Source organism: Chamaea fasciata, unplaced genomic scaffold (genome assembly GCF_029207755.1).
Source record: "Chamaea fasciata isolate MVZ Bird 193981 ecotype frontalis unplaced genomic scaffold, bChaFas1.0.hap1 SCAF_25, whole genome shotgun sequence".
Taxonomy (NCBI): Eukaryota; Metazoa; Chordata; class Aves; order Passeriformes; family Sylviidae; genus Chamaea; species Chamaea fasciata.
Genome location: NW_027094110.1, coordinates 2,105,137 through 2,119,000, shown reverse-complemented (window position 1 = coordinate 2,119,000; position 13,864 = coordinate 2,105,137). Strand labels below are relative to the sequence as shown.

General features: G+C 58.6%; 1 protein-coding gene across 2 annotated transcripts in view; it reads left to right on the top strand.

Annotated features, from left to right (window-relative positions):
- The window catches only part of CNTN2 (contactin 2), a 29,180-nt gene that overhangs the window by 2,700 nt on the left and 12,616 nt on the right, over positions 1–13,864 (top strand). The window contains exons 1-5 of one of the 2 annotated variants that reach the window (XM_066204084.1): positions 5,292–5,688; positions 7,485–7,588; positions 12,223–12,367; positions 13,157–13,332; positions 13,623–13,718. In XM_066204084.1, coding sequence (XP_066060181.1) covers positions 7,534–7,588; positions 12,223–12,367; positions 13,157–13,332; positions 13,623–13,718 — 472 coding nt within the window. In that variant the 5' untranslated portion in view covers positions 5,292–5,688; positions 7,485–7,533. Of the gene's footprint in view, positions 1–5,291; positions 5,689–7,484; positions 7,589–12,222; positions 12,368–13,156; positions 13,333–13,622; positions 13,719–13,864 lie in introns of those variants that run through there. The other variant, XM_066204085.1, reaches the window with a different exon arrangement.

Genomic DNA, 13,864 nt, shown 5'->3' with positions numbered 1-13,864 from the left:
CTGCCCCATCCCAGTATAACCAGTACAAGCCCCCAGCCGTGCACTGGGAGGGCTGAGGAGCTCCGGAAGATCCCTGGAAGCCAGGCAGGGATCCCCCAAAACCCCAAAACCTCGGGAAGGTCCTTGCTGCTGGATCAGGGCTTCCCTTTCCAAGCCTTTTCTCCGGGTGGTTTTCCCCGAGCTCTCCGCTGGTTTTTTCCCGGCTCCCAGGAGCGTTTCCAGCGGCGGGGCTGGAGCAGGTAGGAGCTGTTGATACCTGAGCCACATCCAGCCTCTGACGCCACGGGCAGCGCGGGCGGAGCCCGGGATAGTCCCGGCTTTAGGCTGAGCTTTCCCGGAGCTGAGCCGGGCCTGGGAAGCGGCAGTGGGGAGGTTTGTTTTGGGGAGGGGAGCTCGCCTCAGTCCTCGCTGCCTGAAATCCCGCCCGGCCCAGCGCCTCGTCCGCAGGAACAGCGGGAATTTCCCGGGAAAAGGGAACATTCCCCGGGCTGGGCAGCACCGGGAATGTGCCTGGGGGAGTATCTGGGATTTGAACAGCCACCATCGGCGCTAACCAGGGTTTGTCCCAGGATTTGGGGCGGACATTCCCGCTGGGATCACTCCTGGGTGGATTTTCCAGCTGCTCCACTGGAGCTCGAGTCTGGAAGGAGAGTTTAGAGCCCAGCCTGGGGGGAATTCCCTGCCCCAGACAAAATTCCCTCATCCCTGGGGGCTGGAGATCCGTGGAAAAGTCTCCCGGCACTTCCTGCCAGTCCCCTTCGCTTTGTCTCCTGTCCCAAAGTTCTGGATCAGGGCTGAGCCCCCCGGGGGTCCCCGGGTCCCATCGGGGGTGCCCCAAGGCCGGAACCCCCCGGAGCTGCAGCTCCAAATCCCTGGGAATGTTTTCAAGGGATATTTGCATGGCTCAGGTTGGATTCCCATCACCCCCGGGAGGCAGCGGGGAGAGAGAGGGGAACGGGTTTGTTTGGGGAGGAAAAAGGTAATTCAAATAAAATTTGAAAACCCAAAGAATTACAAAAATATAAAACAAAATAAAAGAGCAAAAAATGACAATAATATAAAATTAAAAATAAAATAAAAGTAAGAAAAATGAAAATAATAATAATAATGATAATAATAATAATTTTTAAAGGGAAATCCACTCGCTGCAAAGCTCAGATGTAAAATTCACTCTGCCCAGAGCAGGAAAGTCCCACTTGGAACAAAATTCCCCTTTTTTTTTTTTTTTTTTTAAAATCGGTTTTACCCCCAAGGCCACCCCGCCCACTCCCCTTTCCATGGCCAAAGGCACCTCCCGGCTTTGTCTCCGGCACAAAGGGAGAGTTCGGGTCTAAAGGAAACTCCCCCCGAGCCCCGGACCCGCGGGGCTGCTGCCAATTATTGGGGAAAAGCGATTCCAGGAGCAGGGAAAATCCAGGGAGCGGCCGGAGCTCCTGCTGGGATCTCATCAGAGCCGGGAGCAGAGGGAGCGGCCGGGCTCCGTTTGTGCCCAGGTGGAGCCGGTCCTGGAATATCAATCCTTATCAAGCCCCTTCCGGTCCAATTAAATAAATTAATAATTGGAAGCTTTAAATTATCCATTTTTAAATTGTCCATTTGAAATCGTAGATTTGTGATTATCAGTGTAAGGCCCGGCAGTGCAGACAAGGGGCCGGAGCAGGGCGAGGGCATCTGGATCATCCCATCCCATAAATCCCATGGATCCCACCCCATCCCATCCCATAAAACCCATGGATCCTGTGGATCCCATCCCATCCCATAAATCCCATGGATCCCATGGATCCCACCCCATCCCATCCCATAAATCCCATGGATCCCATCTCATCCCATTCCATGGATCCCATCCTATTGATCCCATTGATCCCATCCCATCCCATGGATCCAATCCCATCCCATAAATCCCACGGATCCTGTGGATCCCATCCCATCCCATGGATCCCATCCCATCCCATAAACCCCATGGATCCCATCTCATCCCATCCCATGGGTCCCATCCTATTGATCCCATTGATCCCATCCCATCCCATTGATCCCATCCCATCCCATCTCATGGTCACCAATTCCATCCCAAGGGACCAGAGCCAAAATACCCCACTCCCACCCCAACTAAAATCCCAGAAATATCCCCCAAAACCCATCTGATTTTATCCCGGCCGCAGCAGAGCGGGTTTGGGTGGGAATTCTGGGGCAATGGCCGGGGAATTCTGCTCTTCCTTTTCCTCCCGGAAAAGTCTAAGAATTCCAACCGGAGGCTGGCAGGAGAGGGGACGGGGACACGAAGGCCACAGCTCGGCTGGGACACGGGGCACCCCAAAGTGGCAGCGGCCTCCGAGCTTGGAACACCAGGAACACCGGGAAAACTGGGAACACTGGGAACAGGCCGAGTGGAGACCCCCGTGTTCACCCACCCACGGTGTCCCTGTCCGGGGCTGTCCCCTCAGGGGACAGGCGGGACACGGAGCCCGGCCCGCCCTCCGTGCCGCCCCAGCCCGCGGGAAGTGCCGGATCCGTGGGGCTGGAGCAGATCCCGGCTCCCGCCGCAGCGGGGAAGGAGCCGGGGCCGGGAGCGCCATCTGCTCCCGCTGTGCTCCCAGCCCTCCTGCCTGTCCCCTGTTGTCACCTCCCCCTGTCCCCTCCTGCCTGTCCCCTATTGTCACCTCCCCCTGTCCCCTCCTGCCTGTCCCCTGTTGTCACCTCCCCCTGTCCCCTCCTGCCTGTCCCCTGTTGTCACCTCCCCCTGTCCCCTCCTGCCTGTCCCCTGTTGTCACCTCCCCCTGGGAGGGGGTGACACGGTGGGACAGGGACAGGGGGACAGAGACAGGGACAAGGAAAGGGCGATGGGGCCAGGGCCAGGAGGCTGCTGCTGGTGGCTCCTGCTGCTCCCCGTCCTCACCAGAGGAGATCCAGGCACAGGAAGAACCTTCGGGATTTTCCCAGCGGGCAGGACAGAGGGACGTGGGACCCTCCAGAAGTGTTTTGGGGACACACCTTGTGGCTGGGGACCCTGGGTCGTGACCCCCAGCAGAGCAGGGACCCCCAAGTTGCACCCTGGGATCTGTTTGGGGTGACCAAACTCCACCCCAAGACCCCGAGCCCCTCTCCTGGCCCTCATTTGGACACTTCCCTGCTCAGGATGGGTTTGGAACGGCTCAGAATTCCTGCAGGACCTGGAGCCACCGCCAGACCCGAGCCCAAAAACACCTCAGGGAAGGGCTGGACGCCGGGTTTTATCTCTCAGCCCATCCCCGATTGCCAGGAGGACAAACCCGTGACAACGAGCCCGTTTGTACTTTCCCAGACACTCTGTGCTGGGACGGACACGATGTCCCCAACCTTGGGAAGGTTCTGAGAGGCAGAACCCGGGGAACATCACACTCCTGCCCTGTGCAGCTTTAGCCACGATCCCAAATAAAAGAGGCACAGCAGGAATTCTGGCCCGGCCCCGCTCCGGAGCCGTCCTTCCCTGGGGGATGCTGCGGCAGAAGGAGCTGCCCCATTTAATCTCAAACCTCTCCTCTGGCGGCTGAGTGCAGGAGATGGAATTACACTGATTTATCCCGGTAATGGAGAGGGCTGGACGCCGCGTCTCCTGCCAAAACCCATCCCCGAAATCCCGCCGGGATCGTCCTGCAGGGGATGCAGCTCCACGGGCGGAGCTGTGGGTGCTGCTCCGGGCAGTTCCTCCTCTCCCAGCGCCCCCCAAAATCCCCCCGAGCCCCCCGGCTCTGCCCCCGGCTCGCTCCCGGGGCTCCGGAGGGAAGGGATCGTGTGGAGCTTTCCGTCCCGCCTCGCCCCCGGGGGTATCGGTGACAGGCTCCATTAGCGGCGGCGACAGATCCGCTTTCAGGACACCAGCAGGCTCTCGAGTGGCTGCCAAAACACCCCGGGAACAGGGAGGAAACTGCTCCCTGCGGCCCTTCCCGGGTTAGGGGTGAGAGCAGGGCTCAACATCCAGCGGAGAGCGCTCCCGAACTCTGCAGGAGCTGGGGGTCGGATCCAGGGTCAGGGGCTGGGGGTTGGATCCAGGGTCAGGAGCTGGGGGTCGGATCCAGGGTCAGGGGCTGGGGATTGGATCCAGGGTCAGGGGCAGGGGGTCGGATCCAGGGTCAGGAGCTGGGGGTCGGATCCAGGGTCAGGAGCTGCGGATTGGATCCAGGGTCAGGAGCTCAGGGTAAGTGTCCGAGGCCAGGCTGGAACCACCTGGGATAGTGGGAGGTGTGGGATGGGATGGGATTTAAGGTCCCTTCCCACCCAAACCAGTCCGGGATTCCATAAAAAATAACAACCCCCGGATTTCCCTCTCTCTTTCCTGTTTGTTTCCAAAGTGTGAGGGAAAGGGAACAAAGAAAGCAAAGCTGCAGCTGGAGTCTTCCCGGGGCTCAGCTGAGGATTCGGGCTCGGGAAGCGGGGCTGGAAGCGCCGGAGCAAAAACTCCCTGAGTTTAATTCACAAACTCCCTGAGTTTGAATCACAAACTCCCTGAGTTTCATTTGCAGCCGCTGGTGCAGGAAAGGCTCCGCCGCTCCTGCCCCTCCCAAACCCCCGGAGCGAGGGAACCGCAGAGATTTGGAAAAGTCAACTCATTAATTAGCGCCGGGCTGGCATCTCCCGGCTCAAAGCTGCCCCTTGTCCCCAGGGCGGAGGGGACAGGCCGGGGGAACAAAGGGACAGTGTTGGCTGCGGGGCCGTGGGCTGGGGACGCTGTTTGGGGCAGGATTCTCGGTGACATCAAGTGACTCCATGTGACAGAGGCGCTCCGGGGCCGCTGGAGCGAGCGGCGGGTTCTGCGTGGGAGCGGCTCCGGCCCCGAATTCCCCGTGCCCGAATTCCCCGTGCCTGTCCCGGCTCGTGCCTCTCCCAGCGGGAGCTGCCGCCTCCCTCCGGCAGCGGCTCCTCCCTCCCCGGCCGGGCGGGATCATGGAGCTCCAGCTTTATTCTGGGGCCTGTCAGGGAACAAAATCCCAGCAGGGCTGAGGGCGGCTGTCCCCTGTCTGTGCCCTCCTGCCTGTCCCCTCTGTGTCCCCTCCTGCCTGTCCCCTCTGTCCCCCCTCCATCCCCTCTCCATCCCCGCTCTGTCCCCTCCTGCCAGTCTGCTCTGTCCTCTCTCTCTGTCCCCTCTCTGTCCCCTTCTGTCCCCTTCTGTCATTCACCTGTGTGTCCCCTGTCTCCGTCCCCTCTGTCCCCTCTCTGTGTCCCCCCTGTCCTCTCCTGCCTACCCCCTCTCTGTCCCCTCTCTGTCCCCTCCCTGTGTCCCCCCTGTGTCCCCCCCCTGTGTCCCCCCTGTGTCCCCTCTCTCTGTCCCCTCTCTATCCCCTCTCTGTCCCCTCTCTGTGTCCCCTCCATCCCCTCCCTGTGTCCCCCCTGTGTCCCCTCTATCCCCTCCCTGTGTCCCCTCTCTGTCCCCTCTCTGTCCCCTCTCTGTGTCCCCTCCATCCCCTCCCTGTGTCCCCCCTGTGTCCCCTCCATCCCCCCTCTCTCTGTCCCCTCTGTGTCCCCTCTCTGTGTCCCCCCTGTGTCCCCTGCCCGGCTCTCGGGGCCGGGCTCAGCTCCCGGCGCTCTGACCCATCCCTCGGAGCCAGGCAGGACAAACGCCCAGGATTTTTGGGACGCTGGTGGCAGAGCCCCTGTCTGGGCGAGGACACAAAGCAGCGGCCGGGGCCCGAGGCCGGGCTGCGGCTGTTCGCTCAGGTGCGGCTCCGGTAATGAGGGGAGGGCTGGAAGGGGGCCGGGGGTCCCCAGGGCCGGGCTAATCCCCGCTCGGAGGGGCTCGGGGGCGGACAGATGGGCAGGGACGGGAGCAGGAGCGGCACCAGCTGGAGCAGGGGGATGAGCAGCAGGAGCGGCCCGGGAGCTCCTGGCAGCGTCCACAGCTCCTCGCCGGGGTGTTCGAGGAGGGGAACGAGCCGGGGGAGAGCTCCGCGCTGCGTTTCCAAAGGGTTTGTTAACAAAGAGGGATAAAGCGGCCCCAAATCCCGGCGGGAGTTTCCTGGGAAGAAGGGCTGGACGTGGAGCCGCTCCCACCGAGGGAGCAGGGGCTGCACAAAGAGTTTAGGGTTTGGTCGGGGCGATGATTTTTGGGATCACGGGAGGCTGGAAATGCCCTGAGCACTTCAAGAGCTGGGATGAAGATTCCTTTGTCACAGAATCCCCAAATCCTGGAGCGATTTGGGTTGGGAGGGACCTTAAAGCCCACACAGTGTCACCCCTGCCACGGGTGACACTCTCCATCATCCCAGGGTGCTCCAAACCCCTTCCAGCCTGGCCTGGGACATTTCCAGGGATGGAGAATCCTGTTCCAGGGGCATCCCAACCCTCAGCAGCCAAGAATTCCTTTGCGATATCTTCATTATTTTCACAAAAACCCCAAATTATTCCTGCCTGCTCACTCCCCACCAATGCCCCGCGTGCTGCTGGCTCGGTGTTTTCCATCAAAAACGCTTGGAAAGGAGAATTTATGGAGGAGGGGGGAAAGAATGGGAAATACAAAAGGAGGAGGGACAACAACTCCCCTCCCTGATTTGTCCCATCGGGGACAAAAGGGCTCCTTCAGCTGCTCCTGCTCCTCTGGAATTTTGCCCTGGAGTGACTCTCATTTGGGCTGGTGGCCAGCGGGGAGGCACAGCTGGCCTCTGGAGCCTCTGGAATCACAGCACATGGAATATCTGGGGCTGGGAGGGCCCTGCTGATCCCAGGCTCTGGAGCTTCTGGAATCACAGCTCATGGAATATCTGGGGCTGGGAGGGCCCTGCTGATCCCAGGCTCCGGAGCTTCTGGAATCACAGCACATGGAATACTTGGGGCTGGGAGGGCCCTGCTGATCCCAGGCTCCGGAGCTTCTGGAATCACAGCACATGGAATACTTGGGGCTGGGAGGGCCCTGCTGATCCCAGGCTCCAGAGCCTCTGGAATCACAGCACATGGAATATCTGGGGCTGGAATGGCCCCACTGATCCCAGACTCTGGAATCAGAGCACATGGAATATCTGGGGTTGGAAAGGCCTCACTGATCCCAGACTCCAGAGCCTCTGGAATCACAGCACATGGAATATCTGGGGCTGGGAGGGCCCTGCTGATCCCAGGCTCCAGAGCCTCTGGAATCACAGCACATGGAATACTTGGGGCTGGGAGGGCCCTGCTGATCCCAGGCTCTGGAGCTTCGGGAATCACAGCTCATGGAATATCTGGGGCTGGGAGGGCCCTGCTGATCCCAGGCTCCAGAGCCTCTGGAATCACAGCACATGGAATACTTGGGGCTGGAAGAGCCCCACTGATCCCAGACTGCAGAGCCTCTGGAACAGCAGGACCATGGAATATTTGGGGTTGGAAAAGCCCCACTGATCCCAGGCTCTGGAATCAGAGCGCATGGAATATCTGGGGCTGGAAAGGCCTCACTGATCCCAGCTTCTCAAGCCTCTGGAATTCCAGTAGAATGGAATATCCGGGGTTGGAAAGACCCCCCGCCGACCCCTCTGTGTCCCCCGCAGGGTCGCCGTCCCCTCGCGCCCGTAGAGGCTCCGCAGGACCCGGCGCAGGATGGGAGGCACCGCTGGATTCATCCACACCTCGCTGGCCCTCGGCACCTTCCTGGGTAAGAGATTCCCGCGGGAGGGGCGGGGGAAGGCGGGACACCAGCCGGGATTCTCCGGGAATCTCCTGTCCCTGGTGCTGAATCCCAAAATCCCCGCGTGGTTCGGGATGGGCTGTCCCGTGTCCGTGCTGTTCCCGACATCCCTGTGGGCCAGGAATGTTTGACAGCAGGAATTCCCCCTTCCTGAACCCGGATTCGGGGAGGTGCAGGAGGGATTTCCTCCCCCCGGTGGGATTCATTCCTCTCCCCATCCTGCCTTTTCCAGGGATTCCTTGCCGGCCATACCATGGAAAGATCTCCCTGCTCCTTAGGGAGCTTTTCTGGATCTCAGGGAGCATCTCTGGAATTCAGGGATGATTTCCAGGTCTCAGCCATCATTTCTAGACCCCGGGGATCGTTTCTGGACCTCAGGGAGAAATCCCAGATCTCAGGGACCGTTTCTGCATCTCAGGGAGGATTTCTGGGTGTCAGGGAGAAATTCTGGATCTTAGGGACCATTTCCAGATCCCGGGGACATTTCTGGATGCCAGGGAGCATTTCTGGATTTTGGGGACCATTTCTGGATGCCAGGGAGCATTTCTGGATTTTGGGGACCATTTCTGGATGCCAGGGAGCATTTCTGGATTTTGGGGACCATTTCTGGATGCCAGGGAGCATTTCTGGATTTTGGGGACCATTTCCAGACCTCAGGACCCATCTCAGGGAGAAGTCCTGGATCTCAAGGACCATTCCTGGATTTGGGGAACAATTTCCGGATTTTGGGGACCATTTCCAGACCTCGGGGCCCATCCCCGGAGCTCGGGGAGGCTCAGGCTGCTCCCTGCAGTTCCCTTTCCCCGCAGGGAGACATTTCCTCCCCAGCTGAGCCTGGATAATGTCCTCCAGGCAATCCACCAGGGCGGGCAGAGCCTGCTGGCCCGTCCTCATAAATATCTAATCACCTTTTAATGTTCTCTGCCTCCCCGAGGAGGAGGCCCAGGCAGGGGGGGCTGATCCGGAGGCAATTATCCCGCTCGTTAATTGGCCTGACCCCGATGCATCCACGGAGCCGGACTTGGGGTCCCCCGACGAACACCTGAGTTCAGGAAACCCCCCCCCCCCAAAAATCCCACCCTGGGAAGGTGATTTGGAGCTCTGGAGGCAGCTGGGACAGGGAGGAATCCTGGGAATACGAGGAGGGATCGGGACAAAAGGATGGAAGCGATGGATGAGGCTCAGGGAAACGTTGGGGAGCGGGAAAAGAGCCAAAACCTCCAGGTCTGGAGCGAGATTTAAATATTTAAAGCTTTCAAAATCCCAGACTCTCCCCGGCCTTTGTTCGTTTGGGAAAACCTCTGGAAAATCCGGGAATCCAAGCCCTGGCCCTTGGTTCCTCAGCAAGCTGCTCGTTAAAAACAACCTGAAATAAAACCTCGGTTCCTCAGAGAGCTGATCCTCGAAAAAAAAACAACACCCAAATCCAGTTGGGTTCTGGGAATAATTCCCTGCAAAACCAATTTATTGCCCAGCTCCCTCCTGCGACCCGGGGGCTCCAGGGGCTGTGGACGTCCTCAGGAAAAGGAATTCAGCTTGGGAAACTTTGCGCCGAGGAAATCCATCCTTTCCTGGGCTCAGCACAAAGGCAGAGCGCAGCCCCCTTGCACACCTGGGCTTCCCAGGCCTGCCTCTCAGCATATCCCTAAAAATATCCCCAAAAATATCCCAAAAGGAAGGCTTTGGGGTCACCTCCCTGCAGCTGCTTCCCCAAATCTTTGGTTTTGGGCCTTCCGCTTTCACCTGTTTCCCCCGATTTTGGTGCTAAGTATCATTTTCCCTAAGACTGAAGGTTATTCCAGAGGCATGGTGGGGTTTTTTTCCCGTCGTTCCAGCTCACCCAGCCGGATGGAACACGGAAAATTCCGAGCAGGTCGCTCCTCTCCTTTGAAATTTGGCTTTTAAACTTTTATTTTGTGCCCGTCTTCTCCTTATTTTCCAAATTCCAGAGCTCCAGGACAGACCCTGCGCTGGCAACACTAAAAATTGGGAATTCTGGGCCGGCAGAATGGGCCCGGAAATTCTGGGATTTATCAGTTCTTCATTTTAACCTCATCCCCACCTCGTAAGCATTTAATTGCTGCTTTAATCAACCCCTGACTCGTTTAATGAGCGAAGCCCAAGCGTTTCACCCCCAGCACCTTGGAACTGGGGATTAGAACTCACCTGAACTCCTGGCATCGATTCCAAGTGGGAAAATCGATGCCTGGCACCGGCAGTCAGAACCTTGGCAGGGACAAAGGGACAGCAGAGGACAGCAAGGGGACACGGGGTGGGATCAGGAGGGAGGATGAGCCTGGTTTGGCTCGGTTGGAATAAAAAAATCCCACGGGAAAGGGGCAGGGGTGGGAGCGGTACCAATAGACATTTTATTTGTTAAATAAATAGGAATTATTTACTTTACGCTCCTTAATTAATCCCAAAATTGAAGCTGCTCAGCCTCGGTCCTGTCACCGCCATCTACCAGAGCACAATTAACTCATCTCTCAGCACACAATTAATCCTTTCTCATTAATCCCCCATTAACTCGTTACTGTTTTCCTCCCCGGTCAGCAGAGTTTATTCCAGCCGGGACAACCAAATGGGAGAAGTTTTCCAGTTTTTCCTTTAGGAATGGAACCATCCTAAAAGGAAAAGGAGCACTGGTTGAGAGGGGAAAGAACCTCGAAACCACTGCTTTTGCCTTAATTCCAAAGAATCTAAGGGAGAAGATTTCCAGCTTTTCCTTTAGGAATGGAACCAGCCTAGAAGGAAAACTGCGTTGGTTGGGAAGGAAAACAACCCCAAAACAACCCCAAAAGCCGCTGCTTTTCCTTAATTCCAGAGAATCCAAGGAGAGGATTTCCAGCTTTTCCTCTAGGAAAGGAACCATCCAAGAAGGAAAACCAACCCCCCAAAGCCGCTGTTTTTCCCTTAATTCCAAAGAAGCCAAGCTCGGCGCCTCTCCCGGCGTGGCTCCGGGGACCATCCCGCCGGCACATCCGTGCGGAGCCGGGATAATTGCCTGGAGCAGGGACACGGGCAGCAGCTGCTCCCAACCCGGAGCCAATTACCAGAGCCCCTCTCCCATCCCATCCATCCCATCCATCCCATCCCAGCCTCCCGGAGCAGCCGGAGAACGCGAGGCAAACCCCGGGAGCCGCGGGTCAAGGGCCGCTCCCGCTGATCCCAGGCCGTTCCCGGCTGGAAAGCGACTCTTCCATAAAACATCCCGCTCCCGGGAATGGCTTCATGGAAGGAGCGGCCCCGCCGAGCAGGAGGGGGGAAGGAGACAGATTGGCGTTGGCACAGCGGGGTGGGGACGCTCATTAATTCAATTACGGAGCAGGGAAGGATCGAGGAGCCGGGGGAAGCAGCTCGGAGCTTATCAGTGCTGGTGGCTCCTTCCCTGATAAGGGCCAGGCGTCTCCGGGGGGGACAGGGACAGGGAGGACAGACGTGCTGGCAATTATCCCACCGGCTGTTCCTGCAGGGAAGAGATTTCCAGGCGGGTTCTGCCTGGCTCTGGTTCCCAGCGTCCCTTCCAGCCAACACCGCGGGCTGTGGGAGCTGTCCCGGCCCACGGCGATGAGCTCTAAGGATTTTTCCCACCCAAACCAGTCTGGGGTCCTGGGATTCCCCGGTGTGGAAGGGGATCCGCTGGAATTTGCCGTTTATCCGGGGCAGGAAGGCAGCTGGCGCTTCCCAGTGGCGCTTTGTCCCCAGAGGGTGACCCAGGCACGGTGTGGATGGGGCAGGGGTGGCCTTTGTCCCTCTTGTTCCTCCCCAGTCTCAAAACTGGAGTCAAATCCGTGTCTGAACAGCCCAAAGGCAGCTTCAGGCTCGGCCCGGCCACAGAACAGAATGGTTTATACTGGTTTGGTCTGGTTTTGGTCTGGTTTGCTCTAGTTGGCTCTGGGTAGCTCTGGTTTGGTCTGGTTTGCACAGGTTGCTCTGGTTTTCTCTGGTTTGCACTGGTGTGCACTGGTTTGCTCTGGTTTGTACTAGTTGGCTCTGGTTTTCACTAGTTTGCACTGGTTTGGTCTGCTTGTTCTGGTTTGCACTGGTTTGCACTGGTTTTCTCTGGTTTGCACTGGTTTGGTCTGCTTGTTCTGGTTTGCACTGGTTTGCACTGGTTTACTCTGGTTTCCACACCAGCAACCAACTGGTTGGAGGTGTCAGGAGCCGGTGGAGCTGCAGGGACAGAGGGGACCTGCCAGGTGTGTCCAGAGCCGTGAAGATCCCGGCTCTTCCCTCTCCTCCTGGAGAGGATTTCACAAGAACAAACCAGGCAAAGCCCGTGCAGGCAGAGGAGGAACCTCGGGGACAAGGGGACATTCCCAGCTCCATTCGTGGCGTTCCAGGAGGTCCCTGCTCCTTCCTCCACGCGTCCCCAGGGATGCTGGTGCCTCTGGAAGGGCGGGAATGGCGCGGGGTGGGAATGGCAGGTGGTGTTCCCACAGCCGGGGCCGGGCTGTGCTGACAGATGGCGTGCGATTGTCACCTTGCTCCTTCTCTCCTCCTCGCTGCTGGGGACACCCTACAAAACTGGAAAGGAGAGGTTTGTTTATTTTTAAGGAAAAGCCAAGTGGAACAGAGCAGGTTTTCCACTTCTCCCGCAGTTTGGTGCCAAGCCCAGAGCGGCACGAGGAGCTACGGGCCGGTGTTCGAGGAGCAGCCGTCCCACACCCTCTTCCCTGAGGGCTCGGCCGAGGAAAAAGTCACCCTGGGCTGCCGGGCACGGGCCAACCCTCCCGCCAGCTACAGGTGAGCTCCGGGCTCCGTCCGCACCTGGAACGGGGTGAAAACCACCCAGAACTCTGCTTTGTCCCCTCCAGTTTTATGTACGGAAAATTATTGGCTGGGAATGAGGTTCCTTGTCCTGTGTGAGGAGCTGAGGGAGCTGGGAAGGGGCTGGAGGATCCTGAGGGAGCTGGGAAGGGGCTGGAGGATCCCGAGGGAGCTGGGAAGGGTCTGGAGGATCCTGAGGGAGCTGGGAAGGGTCTGGAGGATCCCGAGGGAGCTGGGAAGAGGCTGGAGGATCCTGAGGGAGCTGGGAAGGGGCTGGAGGATCCCGAGGGAGCTGGGAAGGGGCTCAGCCTGGAGAAAAGGAGCTCAGGGGGAATTCCTGGCTCTGCACAACTCCCTGCCAGGAGGGGACAGCCGGGGGGGATTTGGGATCTCATCCCAGGGAACAGGGACAGGAGGAGAGGGAACGGCCTCAGGCTGGGCCGGGGGAGGCTCAGGGTGGAATTCCAGCAGGAATTTCCTCCTGGAAAGGGCGGCCAGGCCTTGGAAGTGCCCAGGGAGGTTTGGAGTCCCCAGCCCTGGCGGTGTCACCTGGGGGTGGCACTGAGTGCTCAGGGTGGGCATCGGGCACAGCCCGGACTCGATGATCCCAGAGGGATTTTCCAACCTCAACCCCACAGTCCTGGAGATGTTCCACCCCTCCCAGGGCTCATCCCAGCTCCAAACCCACCTCCAACCTTGTCCCAGCTGAGAAACCACCATGCCCAGCCCCAGGGGATTTATCCCCGCTCCCGTTTCTCCCGGCAGGTGGAAGATGAACGGCACGGAGCTCAGGCTGGAGCCGGATTCCCGCTACAGGCTGGTGGCCGGGGATTTGGTGATCAGCAATCCCACGAAAGCCAAGGATTCCGGCTCCTACCAGTGCGTGGCGTCCAATTCCAGGGGCACCGTGGTGAGCAGGGAAGCCTCGCTCCGCTTTGGCTGTAAGTTTGGCACCGCCGGGTAAATTAAACGCGACCACAGTTAGGCCGGGCTTAAACTGAGCCTGCCTAGGAAAAGGCTGGAGAGGATCTCCCCAACGCATCATCCCATGGAGAAATCTCCTGGTACTTCTGTAGAAAATTGGAGAATTTGGGGAATTTGGAGTATTATGGAGAAAGCCAATGATATTTTTGGGTCTCCCTCTGCACAAACCCACCCGAGCAGGGGCAGAGAAAGCGCAGAGGTTCCTCCAGCTCTTTTTTCCTGTCCGGGTTTGACTCTGCCTGTTCAGTTTTGCAGGAATTCTCGGCGGAAGAGCGGGACCCCGTGAAGATCACCGAGGGCTGGGGGGTGATGTTCACCTGCAGCCCCCCGCCCCACTACCCAGGTGAGGGGTTCCCAGATTTCCTGGGGATTTCAGGGAAGGAAATCCGGGGTTAATTCAGAGTTTGTAACTCAACAAAGCAGAGGCAGGACTTGGTGTGTCCATGCAAGGGCCAATTCCAGCCGGGAATCCCACCGGGTCCATCCCAC